Raw genomic sequence first — 19,054 nt, forward strand, 5'->3', positions numbered from 1 at the left:
TAAAGAAATCCACCTGGAATAACTACAGTGAAACGTACACTTCTCTCCAGGGAAAATACCCAGCCAAGGCAGCAGATATGCTCTCTTAATACAGAAAATAAATCAAGGTAGCAAACCAGGCCCTGAGCTCGGACCGTGCTAGGTCCACAACCCACTGCTCAGTTATCAACTAAATATAACATAATTCTCCTTAGTGGTGCTCACGTTGCACACCAAGGACCAAATAGTGGAAGGGGTGGAGCACAACAAGTGATCAACAAAGACACACTTATGTTATAGTTTCCCTGGCTTTTCATGGTCTTTGTGGGCATCCTCTTTTTGTCCAGAAGCTTCGTCTGCCCTCCAATCCTACCTCACTAAAACCCATGCATTGATAGTACCATAAATAGATCTGGCTTTTAATTGTTATGTCCCCCTGTTACAAACGTAACCATTTATTTTCAGATAATAAGTCTTTAGTTCCTTATTTTGAACCTACAATCAGCAGCAGTATCACCATATATACTAACAGTGTCCTGGCCCGTTGAAAGTTTGCCTTTAGATACCTAAAGGGAAGATAAATAAGCAGTACCATACCTCGCAACCAGGTCCATACAACTCTTTTACATGACACTATCTCCTAGTACTGGGAAGCATCTCAGTGAAACTGATTATGAATCACCCACTTGTTTTCATAATGCAAGATCCTAGCATTTCTAGCCCATTACATATTTACTTAAGGCTTGTCTACACATGGCGTCATTTTGGGATAAACTGTTAACAGCCTATTCCTTTTTCCAAATTTCATAAAGTTACATAATTAGTCGTAAATAACATCTTCTCCTGTGATTTCTAATGGCTCAAAATGACTGCTAGACGCTTCTGTTCTCCGTTACTTTAAAAAGGACAAACTTGTACAAAGCAGAAGAAACTACTTTGCAAAAGCAGAAGACATTTGCAATAGAGAAAAGTTTTATTGTAAAGCTATCACAACTATTCTTCCCATTCCAACAGGCAATCGAGATAGCAAGACAAATGTGCGAGGCTCCAATAGCATGCTCAGCCCTCTGGAAACAGATCTTCTGACAGTCCAGATGGAAAGAGTACTTCTGCTAGACGCAGGGTTCTAAGTAGGAACAGGAAACAGTGGAACAAAGGGAATTTCAAGGCGTGCAGCTGTAGAGGAGAATTTTTTGGGAGACTATGGAGGAAGTTCCTCACAAGACCATAGGTCATAGAGAGCTCAGGACATACTAAATTTGAACACTGTTTTCTGGCAAATCAAATAGTTCAGTGCAGATTTCAACTTCTGACTACAGCTCAATAACAGAGGCAAGCAAAAGAGCAATTCCCTGACCAAAGGGAAGGTTTTCTAGCCTCAGAAGGAACTGACAAACAGCAACACTACTAGCCTGATATCTGCTACACTCAAACCCTTCCCCAGAACATCCCCTGGCTACACTGGTCTTCCAGAATAACATCTTATTTGTTGGGTGCAGTTCAAACCTTCAGAATTTGACAAGTCCATCTGAGTCATCACCCATATTTTGTATTTTAGGAAAAAGGGTCCTTTTGTTGCAGAAATTTCATCGTTTCTCTAGTTTTTTGTACTTGGCTTCTGCAGAAGAAAAACAGAATGGTTTTTAGAACTGAGAGGAGGACTAAAGGATCCAATCCTGTAAACTGCTGCATACCTTAGACGCTCCTGAACTTCAGACAGTTTTTCAAAAGTATCCACACACTATAGTTACAAATGGATTCTTTTAAAAGTACCACTAGGTGGCTATCATGGAAGTCAATGGGATTTATGCACATAACCTACTCAAAAGTCTAGTGGAATTTTTAAGAGGGCTTAGCTTAGACACCAGATGCCAGAATCAGATGATGTTAATCATTATATTGAAACAATACTTACACTATAGTCAGCCTCCACATAAGGCCAGCTACTTCTAATACAGTAAACCCCTGAGTTATGCGGTGTTTCTGCAACACCCGCTTAACTTGAATTTTCATACAAGTCGAGGGGAGACAGGAACCAGTATGTAACCTGGCTCACGCCTCCCCTGGGCTTGCAGGAGCTGGGAAACTGACCAGCCCAGCAGGACTGGTCAGTTTCCTGGCTCCCAGAGTGACAGAGAGCCAGGAACCAGGAGGCAGCCTGGTTCCCCTCCTGGTCCTGCAAGCGGCGGGGAGCTTGGAATCAGGCAGCAGCCTGGCTCCCCTCTGCTTGCAGAGCCAAGTAACTAAGCAGGCCATCAGCCTTGTTCAGTTTCCTGGCTCCAGCCAGTGGAGGGGAGTTGAAAACCAGGGACAGCCTGGCTCCTGGCTTCCCTCCACTTCTTGAAGCCAGGAAACTAAACAAGGCTGCTGCCCTGCTCAGTTTCCCACCGCTGCAAGCAGAGGGGAGCTGGGAGCCAGCCTGACTCCTGGTTCCCAGCTCCCTGCCGCACCAGAGACCAAGAAACCACTCCTTTCAGGGGTGGCAGTCTGATTCATGGCTGCCGCCTCTGACAGGAGCAGGAAACCACTCCTGTCAGGGGCAGCAAGAATCAGGCTGCTGCTCCTGACAGCAGCGGTTTCTCCACTACTGTTGGGGATGGTGGGTTGATTCATGACTGACTGCTAATATCTCATGGGTTTACTGGATACCCAAGTTATAATATGCTTTTTGCTATCCCCAGTGTACTGAAAAGACAGCAATCTCATACTATGTTTTCAGAGTTCCAACACAGACAAGTTAAATCCTTTATGAAAATTACTCCTGGTTTCTTCAGAGTACCTTGTATACTAAACTGTCCTGCTCAACAGTAAAAACACAGGAAAATGATTACCAAGTTTTTTTGAATAGGCATCCAGCTTGTAGGCTGCTTGCTCCAGAACGGACACCTGCTCTTCGATTAGGTTGATTTGTTCCAGATATGGCTGAAGACCAGCATCTTAAAAAGGAAGGTAAACCATATCAATCCATTCTTACTAATTCCCTGAGAGTGAAAAGTTCAGATTTAAAACAAAAAGCTTCTCAGAACATTGTTTGGGCAGAATGTTTTACAAAAAGAACAAGTGTCTAAAGATGGATTTTAAGTGTAAAACAAGTTATTTTCAAATTCACCACCACAAAATGAAATAAAAAGTAGGAATTAAATCAATGCAAGTATATTTTAAAATACTCGCTCAGTTTCTTATCTTCTGAAAGCAAACATACTAAATACAAGAGTGAAAGAAAACAATTTTGTTGACTCAATCCACAGGCATTTTATGACCTACAATATATAGCTTTACAAATGGTATACAAAGCCAGACAGCTGCACACCCAGTCCTAGAAATTTTCATCTTTCAGCCACAATCTAGCACGCTTATTATCTGCACAGATGTTGAATAGCAAAGCTGTGCAGTGTTTGGAAAACAATATCCCATGCGCATTTCATTAACATAACCCATATCTGTGATGGAAGGTATATGACGGTTACACAAACAGATTCTGAAGACCCACTAACACTTCCTAAAAAGTCATCCCGCTTTTGGAAAGAAAGTTTTACTTTTACAGTAACAGGTGCTGACTAACAAAGAATCATTAGGACTCTCCAAAGGTAGGCAAATACACATCCTGGGCCAGGGAATTCACAATGGCGATACAAAGCATCAATATGGCTAGAACACAGCTTCCTTTCGGTTACAAACCCCTATTTAACCCGGTCACATATTGCACATTTTTTTTCTTTGCCTTATCTTATGCATAAACTAAGCAGCTGAAATGACTAGCTGGGAAAGTAATACTAAGGAAGAACAAAGTATTTCAGCAGATTAAACTTTTTTATCCCCATGCCACTGTTGATGTAGACAAATATAATTCCCCCTAATGTGCAGATGGGGCCAATGATGGACCATAACTAACTCCCCTCAAAGTCAGTGTAGTCTTTCCACTGACTTTAAATTGGATCAGACACTAACTTGGCACAGTGCAACAGTGGAACTGACAGAGTTGGAAACACAATCAAGAATTCTTGGCTTCACTTCTGCTAACTAATCACAAAACCAGTCCTTCATCTCCCACACAAAAGCAAAGGGAAGGGGATTAGTATTATTTCGAAAGCTCCATTCAATTAACCATCCGCTTCAAATGAAACTTATTCTAGACTTATCACATATTCTAGGCACACACAACTTTTAAAGAGTCTTTTCTCCTTCCAAAGTTAATGGGAGTTTGAACTATAGTCCCTGTGATGGGGTTCAGGGGTCCCCCTGCACTGCACCCCGTCCGCTGGCAGGAGTGACTCTCACTCAGCAGGTACAACAGCAGGTTTATTAGGCAACAGATGTCCAGTTTCTCACAGAAGCAACAGCATAGCAGCCAGAGACAGTCCTTCCAACCTGTCCTGGGGGGAAGACCCCGAGGGGTGCCCCTCTGGGGTGTAGCTTTCCCCTCCTCAGGCTGGCTGCCTTCCAGCTCTCCCTTCTCCTCGCCTCTAACTGCCGCCCCCGATTCAAAACCCAGCTCAGCTCCTCCCTGCTCTTTGTTCAGGCAGAGGTGTTATCTGCCAGTTGTAGCCCCAGGGTCATCCTTAGCCACTGGGAGCTGCTGCTTGCCTCGGACATCCAGCCTGACTCACACATGCACCCCCCCCACTCCATCACATCTCTCCCCCCTTCCAGACCGCACTGAGCGGGGTCACTTAGCCAGTGACCTGGGGAAGTTCGGGGCCCTCCCTGCGTGACAGGGCATCGGCTATGGTGTTGTTGCTCCCCTTGACGTGGACCACCTCCATGTCGTAGTCCTGCAGGAGCAGACTCCACCGCAGGAGCTTGGCGTTGGCCCCTTTCATGTGATGTAGCCAGGTCAGGGGTGAGTGATCGGTGTACACGGTGAAACGCCGTCCAAACAGGTACGGCTGCAGCTTCCCCAGCGCCCACACCATGGCCAGACATTCCTTCTCTATGGCCGCGTAGCTCTGCTCCCGGGGCAGCAGCTTCTTACTCAGGTACACAATGGGGTGTTTCTCCCCTTTGTCAGTCACCTGCATTAGCACCGCCCCCAGCCCCACGTCCGAGGCATCGGTGAACACCAGGAAGGGCTTGTTGAAGTCTGGATTTGCCAGCACTGGGGCCCTGACCAGAGCTTCCTTCAGCGCGCAGAGGGCCTCTTGGCACTGCTCGGTCCAAACCACCTTGTCAGGCTTTCCCTTTTTACACAGCTCCGTGAGGGGGGCTGCGATGGAGCTAAAGTGGGGCACAAACCTCCGGTAGTACCCCGCCATCCCAATGAAGGCCTGGACCTGCTTCTTAGTCTGGGGTGTTGGCCAATCTCTGACAGCCTCCACTTTAGCTGGCTCTGGCTTTAAGCAGCCGCTGCCCACCTTGTGGCCCAGGTAGGTCACCTCAGCCATTCCCACCTTGCACTTCCCTGCCTTGATAGTCAGACCAGCCTTCTGGAGTCGGTCCAGCACCTGCTTGACCTGGGACACATGGTCCTCCCACGTCTGGCTGAAGATGCAAATGTCGTCCATGTAAGCCAGGGCAAAGCTCTCCATCCCCTTCAGTAGCTGGTCCACCAGACGCTGGAAGGTAGCGGGTGCCCCCTTGAGGCCGAAGGGCAGGACCAAGAACTCGTAGAGCCCCACAGGAGTGATGAAAGCCGACTTCAGCCGGGCATCTTGGTCTAATGGCACTTGCCAGTACCCCTTGGTGAGGTCTATGGTGGTGAGGTAACGGGCTCCCCCCAGCTTGTCTAAAAGGTCATCAGGCCTGGGCATGGGGTAGGCGTCCGAGACAGTGATGGCGTTAAGCTTGCGATAGTCCACACAAAACCGAACAGACCCATCTTTTTTAGGGACTAACACCACGGGAGAGGCCCAGGGGCTGGACGAGGGTTGGATCACCCCCAGAGCCAGCATGTCTTCAACCTCCCGCTCTATGTCCTGAGCCGTCCTCCCTGTGGCTCTGAATGGCACACACTTGATAGGGGCGTGGGTGCCTGTCTCTATTCGGTGGACAGCCAGGTCAGTGCGTCCGGGTCTGTCCGAGAACAGCTGTTGATGCGAATGCAGCACCTCCTTGATCTCCGTCTGCTGGGCAGGGGTCAGCTGGTCTGAGAGGGGAATAGACTCCAGCAAGGAGCCGGCTCCAGTTCTTGTGAGTAAATCCACCAAGGGATCTTCCCCCTGCCCCTCCCAGTGTCTGCACACGGCCAGCACCAAGTTCTGCCTGTCCCAGTAAGGTTTCATCATGTTCACATGATAGACCCGGTGGCGGTGGGCCCGGTTCGACAGTTCCACCACATAATTCACGTCATTTAGCTGTTTGACGACCTTGAAGGGCCCATCCCAGGCCGCTTGCAGCTTGTTCCGCCGCACAGGTATAAGGACCATCACTTGATCCCCGGTGGCATAGGCTCGGGCCCTGGCGTTACGGTCATACCAGACCTTTTGCTTCCTTTGGGCCATGGAGAGGTTCTCCCTGGCCAGGCCCATGAGCTCGGTGAGTTTTTCCCGGAAGGTCAGTACATACTGTACCACTGACTCCCCTTCAGGGGAGGCCGTCCCCTCCCACTCTTCTCTGAGCAAGTCCAAGGGTCCCCGTACCCTCCTTCCATACAGCAGCTCAAACGGGGAGAACCCCGTGGATTCCTGGGGCACCTCCCTGTATGCAAACAGCAGGTGGGGTAAGTACTTGTCCCAGTCATGGGGGTATTGATTCATGAAGGTTCTCAGCATCTGCTTCAGAGTCCCATTGAACCTCTCCACCAGCCCATTGGTCTGCGGGTGGTAGGCTGTGGCCCAGGTGTGCCGGACCCCACACTTGTCCCACAAGCTTTGCAGTAGGGCCGACATGAAGTTGGACCCCTGATCTGTGAGGACCTCCTTGGGGAACCCCACTCTGCTGAAAATGGACAGCAGTGCATCTGCCACGGTGTCAGCGTCGATAGAGGTCAAGGCCACTGCTTCTGGGTATCGCGTGGCAAAATCTACCACTACCAAAATATATTTCTTCCCCGAACGCGTTGCCTTGCTGAAGGGGCCCACTATGTCTATAGCCACTTTCTGGAAAGGCTCCTCTATGATGGGCAGTGGCCTCAGGGCAGCTTTCCCCTTGTCCCGGCTCTTCCCCACCCTCTGGCAGGGATCGCAGGACAGGCAATACAGACGGACAGCTGCAAAGATCCCTGGCCAGAAAAAGTTCTGTAACAACCTTCTCCTGGTGCGGTGGATCCCCTGGTGTCCTGCGAGCGGGACATCATGAGCTAGGTACAGCAGCCTGCGCCGGTACTTTTGGGGAACCACCAGTTGCCTCTGGACCTTCCATGGCTCCGCTTTGCGTCTGGGAGCCCATTCCCGGTACAGGAATCCCTTTTCCCACAGGAATCTCTCCCTGCAGCCCTCCCCCAGCTGCGGAGCTGGGCTGAGACTGGCCAGTTCCCTCAGCTTCTGCAAGGAGGGGTCTCTCTGCTGCTCTGCCTGGAATTCTTCCGCTCGGGCAGGAGCGGAGGCTACTTCCCCATCCCTGCCTGGCTCCAGCATCCCTGGCCTGTGAGATCTGGTTTTTGGGAGCCCCCTTTCTCTCAGGGTTGGCCCCTGTGGCTTTGGCTGGGCCTGTACCCCTGAATCTGGGGAGCGCACCCCTCGTTTTCTTTGGCTACGGGTCAGGACCAGGGCACGAGGGCGTTCACCTTGCCAGTTCTCCAGGTCAGCCCCCATCAGTACATCTGCCGGCAAATGGCTGTGCACGCCCACTTCCTTCGGGCCTTCCTTCTTCCCCCATTTCAGGTGCACCCTCGCCATGGGCACCTTGAAAGGGGTCCCATCAATTCCTGTTATCGTCAGGTGGGAATCGGGTATCATGCAGCCCGGTGCCACCACCCCGGGTCGGGCCAGCGTCACGTCAGCGCCTGTGTCCCAGAACCCCGTGACCTTTTTCCCGTCTACCTCGAGGTGTTTGAGACACTTGCTCCACAGAGGTAGCGCTGCCCCCACTCTGTAAACTGGCCTCTGAGCATTTGGTCCCCCTGAGGAGCTGGTCTGTGGGGCGGATTCGGCCCAATCCGAGTGCCCATTGTCAGCACCACCCGCCTTGGCCGCCAGCCCCTCTGACTTCTGGGACCCCACCCAGTTGACTCCATGACCCCCCGGCCTGCTCAACCTGTCTGGGAGCCTGGGGCACTGGGCTGCTCTATGCCCCTTTCGCCCACAGCGGTAACAGCCTGGGTCTGGTTGTGTCCCTCGGGCCGGCTGCTCTGTCCGGGCTCTGTTTGGCTCTCTGGGGGGTGGGTGGCTCGCCCCTCTTTCCTGGGCTTGCCCAAGAGGTGGTCCCCTCTGTCGTACAGTTAGGGACCGGTCTCTCTGAGATTCTCGGTTTCTCCAGGACTCCCTCTCCCTCCGGGACTCCCTCTCTCTCCGAGACTCCCTCTCTCTCCGAGACTCCCTCTCCTTGTGGGGCTCACTTTCAAACCTGGCCCGGCTGTTTGTGAAGTCATCTGCCAGTTTCCCTGCATCATGTGAGTCCCCCGGCTTCCGGTCCACGAGCCACACCCTCAGGTCAGGTGCGCACATCTCGTAGAATCGCTCCACAACCGCCAGCTCGATCAGGTCCTCTACGGACTGGACTCCCATTCCGAATGCCCACTTCTGGTAGTATTGCTTCAGGCGGGCGGTTGTATCTACGTGGGTTTCCTCTGGCCTCTTCTGCGCCTCCTGGAACTTCTTCTTGTACATCTCCGGAGTCAGCCCGAACTTATGCAGCAGGGCCTGTTTGAACCGTTCATAGTCCCCAGGCTGCAGCCCCACCAGCTGGCTGAGCACCGCTGCGCCCTTCCGGCCCAGCAAGGGGGTGAGGTGCCGGAGCCACTCATCTGGGGGAACCTCATGCAACTCACAGGCTCGCTCGAAGGCGGTAAGGAACTCGTCCATGTCCCCTGTGTCCTGACACTGGGCCAGCACACGCGTCTCCAAGTGACTGGCCACCCCGAGCCGTCTGGCCCTCTCCCCGCTTACCGCAGCTGGGGCCTCTTGGCGTCTCGCCTCTGCCATGGTTCGCTCATGCTCCCGCTCTCGCTCTCTCTCCTCCCGCTGTCTCTCTTGTAGCTGGCACTCGTGCTCACGCTCTCTTTCTCGTTCCTGGCGCTCGTGCTCACGCTCTCTTTCTCGTTCCTGGAGCTCACGCTCACGCTCTCTTTCCCGTTCCTGGAGCTCACGCTCACGCTCTCTTTCCCGTTCCTGGCGCTCACGCTCTCTTTCTCGTTCCTGTCGCTCATGCTCACGCTCTCTTTCCCGTTCCTGGTGCTCCAGTTCCTTTAATTTCACCTCGAGTTCCAGCCGTCTCAGCTCTGCGGCGGGGGACTCTGCCCGCGATGGACCACCGCTAGCTGAGCGCGACCTGGTGGGCACCGCGTCTGTCGGACGGCGTCGAGCCCCTGCTCCTGTCGGAGAATCCGAAATGCTTCCCGAGGCTGACCGGCCACTTTCTGCCGGGACAGGCTCTGCCCCCCCGGATCGGTCATTCTCTTCCAGCTGTGCAATGAGCTGGGCCTTGGTCGCCTTCCCCACGGTCAGGCCCCTCTCTCTGCACAGCCCTGCTAGCTCTGCCTTCAGGAGTCGGGTATAATCCATCTCCCCGCTATTTCCCGGGGTATCCACTCACCAGCAGCAGCTGCAGGAATGGCTCTGTTCCCCCTCTGACTCTTGTGAGACTCCTTCCTTCTCTGGTGCTCAGTCAGCCACTGCTGGGAGCTCATCCGTGGGTGCAGTGCATCCCACTTCTGACACCAGTGTGATGGGGTTCAGGGGTCCCCCTGCACTGCACCCCGTCCGCTGGCAGGAGTGACTCTCACTCAGCAGGTACAACAGCAGGTTTATTAGGCAACAGATGTCCAGTTTCTCACAGAAGCAACAGCATAGCAGCCAGAGACAGTCCTTCCAACCTGTCCTGGGGGGAAGACCCCGAGGGGTGCCCCTCTGGGGTGTAGCTTTCCCCTCCTCAGGCTGGCTGCCTTCCAGCTCTCCCTTCTCCTCGCCTCTAACTGCCGCCCCCGATTCAAAACCCAGCTCAGCTCCTCCCTGCTCTTTGTTCAGGCAGAGGTGTTATCTGCCAGTTGTAGCCCCAGGGTCATCCTTAGCCACTGGGAGCTGCTGCTTGCCTCGGACATCCAGCCTGACTCACACATGCACCCCCCCCCACTCCATCACAGTCCCTTACATATTTTGTTTGTTGCATAACATCTATTTACTATATTCATTCCTGGTTTCTTTTTACTTACATTTTTGATTTAGGTCCTTCAGGTTCCGACTAATGTTTACAGCAATATCTTTCATTTCCAGATATTTCAAGCTAGTCAGCTTGTTCATGTTTTCCAGGAGTTTGTAGTCCTCACTGGTGGCTTTAGAAAAAAGAAAAGTATTTACACCTTTGTAAAAACAGTTAGCAGCGCATTTGAAATCTATGTGCATGCTGTTCTGAGCTAGAGCTGAATGAGATAGCTGAACACAGCTGAGAATATCTCATTCAATAATACGGATCTTAGCAGAATGCTCCCTAAAGAGGAGGGGATCAAATGCTGCAGACCGAAAAAATCAGACAGACAGACAGAAGAATTAATATATAGCATATTCAGTTAAAACATAAAACAAAAAAAACCACTGTGGGCTTATTTGATATATTACTATATAAATATCGTATATATTTATGTAATATATAACTATATTATATATTTAACACTCTCGCAGACAAAATACTGCTATTTACAAAGTTACAGACGTTTTTTGACCCCGGAAGCTGATCTGCATGCAGGAACCTTACACCCACAAAAAGCAATGAGGCTTAATTGGTGCAGCAATGGTGGTGTGCCTGTATGCAACAGCTTACAACTGTAGTAAGGAGAGGGCCTGACAATAAAGCTTGGTGTAAGGCTAAAAGGCCTAATTCCTAACAATAGTCAATGTTTTGTTAATATACAGCGAAGCTAAAGGCCTGAACAGTAAAGCTAAAAGTACCTAAAGCCTGAATAACATAGCATGAACTAGGCTAACAGAAAAACCAAAGCCTTGCTCACAGAAATTTGGCAGAGACTAATTAGAAGCAGATCCTAAAGCACCAAGCACTCACTAATACACATAAACACATTCCAGTAAAGCAGGACGCATTGCCATAGTACCAGGACCGTCCACACAGACAACAGCTTAGCACCAGGACATTCTGACCCAAGTTCAGGACAAGGTCTGAATGACAGCCTGATAGATAGTAGTTGTTTTGATGGTATCACTATCCACAAGGTAGTGAGTGGGATCTAGTTACATTAAGGGGTGTCAACTTATTACTATTAGGGGAGGCCCCTAGCATACATAATGTATACGTAAGTTCTTTGTACCTGAGTATAAAAGCATCACTCAGCTGAGGCATGCTGTCAGACCTAGGGGATGACGGAGCCCACTTGCCATCACTTGAGTTGTGTCCCTTGTCAAGGCACGTGCATTAGTGTAAAACTGCTGGCGTCCAAGTGGGTACACCCACTGTACTAAAGTCCATTTGTCAACGACAATAAACCTGGTTCCCGTTCCTTTGCACCTTGCTTGATTTGTGATTATTGGGAGCCCTCATAAGTCTGTGGGCTGGGCTGACTGGAGAGAGCCAGCACTGGCATTTGAGGGCAAACACGCACATGGCCAAAGGTTATCACAGCAGGGAGCAGAACAGATGTTGGGGTCAGCAGTGTAGCAAGACACCATGACTGGTGTGGTGTTCCAACAACTGATCTGGTGAGTAAGCAAGCTGCCCTCTGTAGGAATTGCAATCTAACATGGCAGAAAACTCGAAGCTGGGGAATACCCAGTATAACCATTGCCTTAAAATCCCCACAGAGTTTGACGAAACATGGACCCACTGGATTGCCAGCTGGGGAGGTCCTTACGAATTTAAAAAAGAAAGTGGGGAAACTTGGACTGGCATATGTAGAGCAAGGACAGAAACTGAAGCTCTAAAGAACAGTAACAAAAGCAAAAAATCCAGAACTTTGAAAACGATGAAACAGGCAGTGAACTGTTTTAAACAAATTGCCACTCTGCCTGTGTCCCATGCGAAGGGAAAGAGCAGAGAGAGAAACGAGGTAACTTAGTTAATAAATCACTGGTAAGTGCTAACCCTGTGGGCAGGGCAGCAAACATTACAAATAGAAAACAAGAAGTCCTGTGGCACCTTACAGACTAACAGATATTTTGGACCATCAGCTTTCATGGGCAAAGACCCGCTTCATCAGATGCATGAGAGGTGGAGGGGGTGGGTTTCAGAGGAGGATCTCAGTAAAGGGGAGGGCCAGAGCTGACAAGATCTATTCAGTCAGGGTGGAAATGGCCCATTATCTGTAGTTAATGTGGAGTACTGAACATCAAGACAGAGGAAAACAAGTCCCATCGTCAGATGCTAATGTGGAGGTGTGAACATCAAAAGCAAAGAAAGCAGGTCTTTGCCCATGAAAGCTTATGCTCCAAAATATCTGTTAGTTTATAAGGTGACACAGGACTTCTTGTTGAATAGTAACAGAGAGTAAGCCATATATATGTTTTGATAGGACTTCTTGTTGCTTTTGAAGATACAGACTAACACGGCTACCGCTCTGAAAGAGATAACATTTTACTCCTTTAATTGATTGAAAACAGCTGTTAAGAACTTGGAAAAAAAAATGTGTCCCCTTGTTATTAAACAACAGACTGCTGACATATTTTACAATGCTGGCAGAAAAGAGAAATAAAAACACATAGCCCTATAGAAGCTGAGACAAGACATGGGACAGTTGGAATGGGAATGACTTGGGTCAACCCTAGGAGCCACTGCACTGCAATTGCCACCTCATGCAGAGAGATTTTGGAAAGACCTCTGCCAAAACCTAGATTAATTCCTGTTAAATGGGAAGCATACCTGGTGAAGGAGAGAGTCAGCCTCCTCACAGTTACCACCCCAACTTACTCCGGAAGTCTCCCCCGTAAATAGACTATTAAAAGATATACAACATACTGCCCAGGACAAAGGGAATATTTTTAAAGAAATGGTTAAAAAGGGGGAATACTGTAACAAAGCATTTAACAAATAAGTCAAGGGCACCTGGAGCCAGAGGGTTAACAGACAGGCTCAATGTTTTAAACATTTATGAATTAACTGTTTTAGTAGGGGCTGTTAGTCCTCCTCCCTCTAGAACTGTAATGAGTTTTGGCATGAGTGGATGAATGTGCACAACTATTAAAGACAGTAGAAATTAATACTGGCCAGGAATCAATATCACACAGACTTTATTGGGAACATTAAACAGCCAAACTTTAAGTTTTGATGATAATGCTGGTGAAATGGTCAAATGTGTAACTCAAAAGCGTTTAAAATGATCTGATGCCACCACTTCTCTCTGAGGAATAGCAAGGTTGCCAGGAAAACCTCCTGCCAAACTGGCAGACAAGATTCAAATGTACCTTAGGATAACAATGGGGGATATTGATATGAAAAACTGATACCAAAGCAATCGATACTGAAAATTTAAAATACAGGCTGCTGGAAACACTGCTCCCGGGGTGACAGAATGAATGAATGAATGTATGTTGTGACGATGAGAGTAAATCTATGCCTGGGAATGAACGGATTGAAAAAGTGGAAATTGTTTTTCAGCAACAGGAGGGAGCCCCTGTGCACGAGTTAAATACTCAGGTGGAACAGTGAAGAGCACAGAGACCAGGATACTCTCTCCCTGTGACTGCAGCGGGGATCGGAGAGAACATGGAATGGCAAAAGGCAGAGCGAGTCAAGTAAATGAGTGGGTGCTGCCTGAAATTTTAAAACAGGAGACAATGAGAAGCTGTGCGCATAGCTGCAAGCTTGCATGATTAGCAAGAAATCTAAGAAGTCAGAGTCAAAAGATATAATAAAAGTTGCTAAAGTAAGTATGTTAACTCATGAACTGAATGATCCTGGCGTGAATGATCCAGTAAGCTACCTCTTCAGCGTGATGGACGTTTCATTCTGGAGAAGTGTGTTTTTTCTGGGAGAGAAAGCTTTACCAAAGCAGAAACTATAAAATGATTGGGAATAACTTTAAATTTGCCAAGCATGTGTTTTAAACAAATTCTTACTGCAACAAAGAAAATTGATGGGACTCATCTCAATGGGACTTGCTACTCAGACTGCAAAAGCAATAAAATTGAAACCCCTCTCCCACTGGACTGTCTGAGCAGTAAATTCCCTAGAATGAAAACTAATAAAAAAATTGAAAAAATTACAACTAATCCACAGTCTTCAGCACCTGACATGGCACCTATTTGGCTTGTCAGAAAATCTGATGGAACATGAAAATTAACTATTGACTACAGAGGGTTAATATTAAACCGTGAAGCAGGGAGGACCCCCAAACTAAAGTGGGTCACAGTGCTTGATGTGGCAGATGAATTTTGGAGTGTACCTCTGAATCTGGAATCTCGGTATTGAATAGCCTTTGTATTCCAGGGTGTGCAATATTAATGGAATATTTTACCATTACATAGCCATTACTTCCCCCACCTCTGGAGGTGAAAGATATTGGTCACAGGAGGATGGCAACCCAGCTCAGTTCCAAAGTCAGCTTTGACCAGTTATGAAGTAGCAGCATGATGTTCACAAGTCCCATGTTCTATGTCTATTCCCTTCCCACTGGGGGCTTGTCTACATGAACACTTAGAGCAAGCCTGTACTCCAGTTTCGAGTTGATCTAGGTTATGTCAACATACAGCCACCACAGCAATTAAAGTGCCTTTGCATGTCCACATGCACCTCGTGTTCGTGATGCACACCCTCAACAGGAGTGCTTGTACCAACCTGACTGTCAGTTTGGGGCATTGTGGGATGGCTCCTGAAAAGCAGCAACAATTGATCTGAGTAATACAGTGTCTATACGGTCACTTTATTGACCTGACTACATCAGCCTTAAATCCTACGCCTCTCATGGAGGTGGAGTTATTATGCTGGTGACATGAGCCAGTTACATCAGCTGGAGCTACATTTTAGTATGGACATTTACAGAGGTAGGGAGAAGCAGATTAAAGCACATTAGGGAGCTTTTAGCACACGGCAGCAGTGTCCACACAGACATTTAGTGCATGGCAGATTACAGTGAAATAGATTTTCACCTCAGCTAGCCACAAAGTGTTTATATAGACAAGATCCCAGAAGAAGAAATCGTTAATTTGATTCAATATCATAGACAAACTTTTTGAAAGATTAAAAAGTCACATCAGGTGCACTCTTCAGCTTTACGTTCAGAAGTTTGGACTTTCTACTTCACTGAATAATTCAAGTGGCAGCCATCTAATTGCCTGTGTGACCTGCTGACAGCTAACATGAGTTAACAGTTCACTAAAGCACTTAGTCCCCTTTGAAACAGCACTACCTCGATGCACATTAACAAACTGTTAATGCATACCAGCCCACTGCACGTGGACACCTATCTGGGACAGGCTAGTGCAGGGTGGAGTCAACCCCCACTTGCCAAGACTTAACTGCTTGTACAAATAAGACCTCTAAACTATAGTAAGACCACTTTGCACTGGGTCTTTGAGTTCGCCCATACAGAAGCTGAATGCAGCGTAGTTAATCAAATTTTAATTCATTCTGATCAATTTTCCTAAGTGTGTCTGTGTAGACAAGCCCTAAAACAAAAAGCCGCACTTTTTTTGAACAGTTTATGTCCATACTAGCCAACAAAACAAAATATCAGAAATGTACCACTTTAAAGACTAACAAAATGATTTATTCAGTTTCACAGCTGGCCTTACCTGTCAGTTCACCTGTTAAATAAGTGGCCATTTTGTTGAACATATCCTTACAAAGCTCATTGATATCTGCTTCTGCTGGTTCCTTAGCTTCCTCTGCTGTCTCCACGGCAGGATCCTCTAATCAGGTTATAAGCAACACAGAAGTAACGGAAAGTAAGCCAAAGACTGAAACGCACACACAATTTTAAAAACAGTACAAATCTTTGTTCCATTTGTTTTCAACAGAGTGCACATTTTAGATTAATAGACAACCCACAAAGTTGTCCTTACAACAGCATAGATTTGACTTTACTTTGCAGCTTCATTTTAAAGCAATAAATATTTTATCTATTTGAGGGTTAAGTCTCTCCAGTTTTTTTTATTATTATTATTATTATTATTGTTATTAGAAAGGCAAAAATTAACGTCGGTAAAGATGGGGTATAACTTCGAGACCTTTGAGGTCGACCATTTCTATGAGCTGTGACCACTATTGTTTATTTTTGATTTCTTTGCTCACAGATGAGGATCGGTTCCTCACAGCCCCTTCAGAAGGTGCCGCAACAGTCCCCGTCCTGTCCACTAAACTCCTCCTCCAAACCCCTTTTCCTCCTGTCCTACGCAGGTGAAGCGGCGCAGAAACTCTTCCCTTCTGCTCCCTCCTTCTCCCGGGTGGGGCTTGGTCCCGAGACACGCACGGCCCCGTAGCTCCATCTCCCGCTGAGCTGGAGGGCAGGCCCCGGACGCGAAGCTGGGTGACGGGCTGGCAGAGCCTGGGGTGACAACCGGGGGCGCCACGGCCTCCCCAATAACCCGCCTCTTCCAGCCCCACGGCGGGGGCTCTGGCCCCTGCGGCCGGCTCTGCCCGCCCGGGACGTCGGGGAGTCTCGGGCACCAGGCGGGCGGGGCACAGAGCGCTGCCGGGGCTCCCTCGGGCCGGCGGCCCCTCCTTACGTTTGGCTACTTGCATCCGGGCCTCCGGCGGTCCCTCGGCGGCGGTTGCCATGACGACAGGGCCCTTCCCGTAGTCCAAACCCCGCCACTTCCGCGTTCTTCCGCGCAGTGCGCCCCCAGCCCATGCTCCCTACTGCGCAGGCGCCGGGGGGGGGGGGGGCCGCTGGCTGGCGCGCAGGCGCGGCGAGTCACGCGCTGCCCTGCGCGCGCGCATGGGCAGCGAGTGGCGCCCAGGCTCTGCCGGGCGGGGACGCAGCTGGCGAGCGCCCCCGTGCGGTCTGGGTGTGCTACTGCACCGCGGAGTGTGTAGGCCGCGGGGGCTGCCAACCTCACCCCAGCTGTGGGCATGGCCAAGCCCCTGTCTGCCAGCTCGCCCCAGGGACCAACCCAGACCGTTGCACAAGGACGGGGAGTTGGCTGCCTGCATTGCAGGCCAAGGTCTCTGCCACTGTTTGCCATCCACCTGTGCAATAAACGTTGTTATGTGCCTCAAGGCACATGTGGATGTCCGCCGCGGAGAGAAACGCGTGCTGCTGGCCGAGGGTGCTCTGGCAATCAGCTGTGCAGCATGTCGTTCTCTCCTTGGTAGCCGCCCAAGCGCTCAGCTTGCAGGCGCCGCTGCTTGTGGACTCTCCCTACTGGCCGTGCTCCTCCAGTCCAGCCCAACCGGCCCTGGTGCACCATTGCGCTAGAGCCCAGTCAACACGACGCTGGGCTGGAGAAGTCAGAATTGGCATGAACCATGCTCTGCTGTCCCGTCTTATCTTGTTAGTGAGCCTCGGGGGATGTGTACGTGACACAGCTTTTAGCAGAAAGGCACCACGTCAGCACTTTTGCCAAGAAAATACAAAGACTCAAAGGGTTGGAAGAGACCCCAGGAGGTCGTCAAGTCCAGCTCTGCCCCGCTGGAAGCAGGACCAGTCCCAACTAAATCATCCCAATCAGGGTGTCAAGCTGGGACTTGAGGACCACTAGGGAGGGAGATTCTACCACCTCTCCCGGTAGCCCATTCCAGAGCTTCACAACCTGCCTAGTGAGATAGATTTTTCTAACAACCAACCACCTCACTACAACTTGAGACCATTGCTCCTCGTTGGGTTGCCTGTCACCACTGAGAACAGCCTCTCTCTATCCTCTTTAAAACCCCTTTTCAGCTAGTTGAAAGCTGCTGTCAAATCGCACCGCCCTTCTTCTCTTCTGTAGACTAAATAAGCCCAAATCCTTCAGCCTCTCCTCATAAATCATGTGCTCCAGCTCCCTCATCGTCTTTGTCACCCGCTGCTGGCCTCTCTCCAGTGAGTCCACATCCTTTCTGTAACGGGGGCCCAGAACTGGATGCAATGCTCCAGGTGTGGCCTCACCAGTGCCGAATAGAGGGAAATAATCACGTCTGTCAATCTGCTGGCAGTGCTCCAACTAATGCAGCCCAGCATGCCGTCAGCCTTCCTGGCTACAAGGGTGCACAGTCGGCACATATCCAGAGTCTCATCCACTGTCATCCCCAGGTCTTCTTCTGCAGAACTGCTGCTTAGCCAGTCGGTCCCAGCTTATAGCAGTGTCTCGGATTCTTCCATCTTGAGTACAGGACTCTGCACTTGTCCTTGTTGAACCTTGGCCCAGTCTTCCCATTTGTCTAGGTCTCACTGGGTCCTGTCCCTACCCTTCAGTGCATCAACCTCTCCCCCTAGCTTAGCGTCATCTGCAAATTTGCTGAGGGTGCAATGCATACCTGCAACTAGGTCATTCATAAAGATTTTGAACAAAACCAGCCCCAGAACTGACCCTGGGGGTACTCTGCTTAACACTGTCTGCCAACCAGGTGTAGAGCAGTTGATCCTGATGATCAAGCCAGCTTTCTACCCACCTTATAGTCCATTTATCTGATCCATACTTTTTTAACTTGCTGGTAAGGATACTGTATCAAAAGCTTTGCTAAAGTCACGGCATATCATTCATGTCCACCACCTTCCCCATACTCACAAAGCCACATACCTTCTCACCGAAGGCCGCCAGATTGGTCACATGACTTGCCTGTGGTGAATCCATGTTCCTGCTCACTCTCCTCTCCTCCAAGCGATTCCAAATGTTTTCCTTGAGGATCCCCTCTATGACTTTTCCAGGGACTGAGGTAAGGCTGACAGGTCTGTAGTTTCCTGCATTCTCCCTCTTCCTTTTTAGAAGATGGGTAGTACATTGGCTTTTTTCCATTCCCAACAAATGGTTTTCACTTTGTCCACAGCACAGTGTGTGGGTCGACAAAGTGGCGTTCACACACGCACCTGCTGCTCCAAAGCCCTTTGTTGTTTGGGGGGAGGAGGGGATTAAGCATCCATGAACAACAAAAGTTTTGTTGATCAAGTGGAAGTCTAGACATAGCT

General features: G+C 49.5%; 1 protein-coding gene across 1 annotated transcript; it reads right to left on the reverse strand.

Moving 5' to 3' along the window:
* Window positions 1–929: 929 nt before the first annotated feature.
* BLOC1S2 (biogenesis of lysosomal organelles complex 1 subunit 2) lies at window positions 930–16,814 on the reverse strand. The gene is made up of 5 exons (XM_074999464.1): window positions 16,677–16,814; window positions 15,744–15,860; window positions 10,223–10,342; window positions 2,811–2,915; window positions 930–1,597 (listed from the first exon to the last, which is right to left on the reverse strand). Exons 1-5 carry the CDS (start codon window positions 16,726–16,728, stop codon window positions 1,566–1,568), a joined length of 426 nt encoding a protein of 141 aa, XP_074855565.1. The 5' UTR covers window positions 16,729–16,814; the 3' UTR covers window positions 930–1,565.
* Window positions 16,815–19,054: the final 2,240 nt, after the last annotated feature.

The sequence above is a fragment of the Carettochelys insculpta genome, chromosome 7, assembly GCF_033958435.1.
Source record: "Carettochelys insculpta isolate YL-2023 chromosome 7, ASM3395843v1, whole genome shotgun sequence".
Lineage (NCBI taxonomy): Eukaryota > Metazoa > Chordata > Testudines > Carettochelyidae > Carettochelys > Carettochelys insculpta.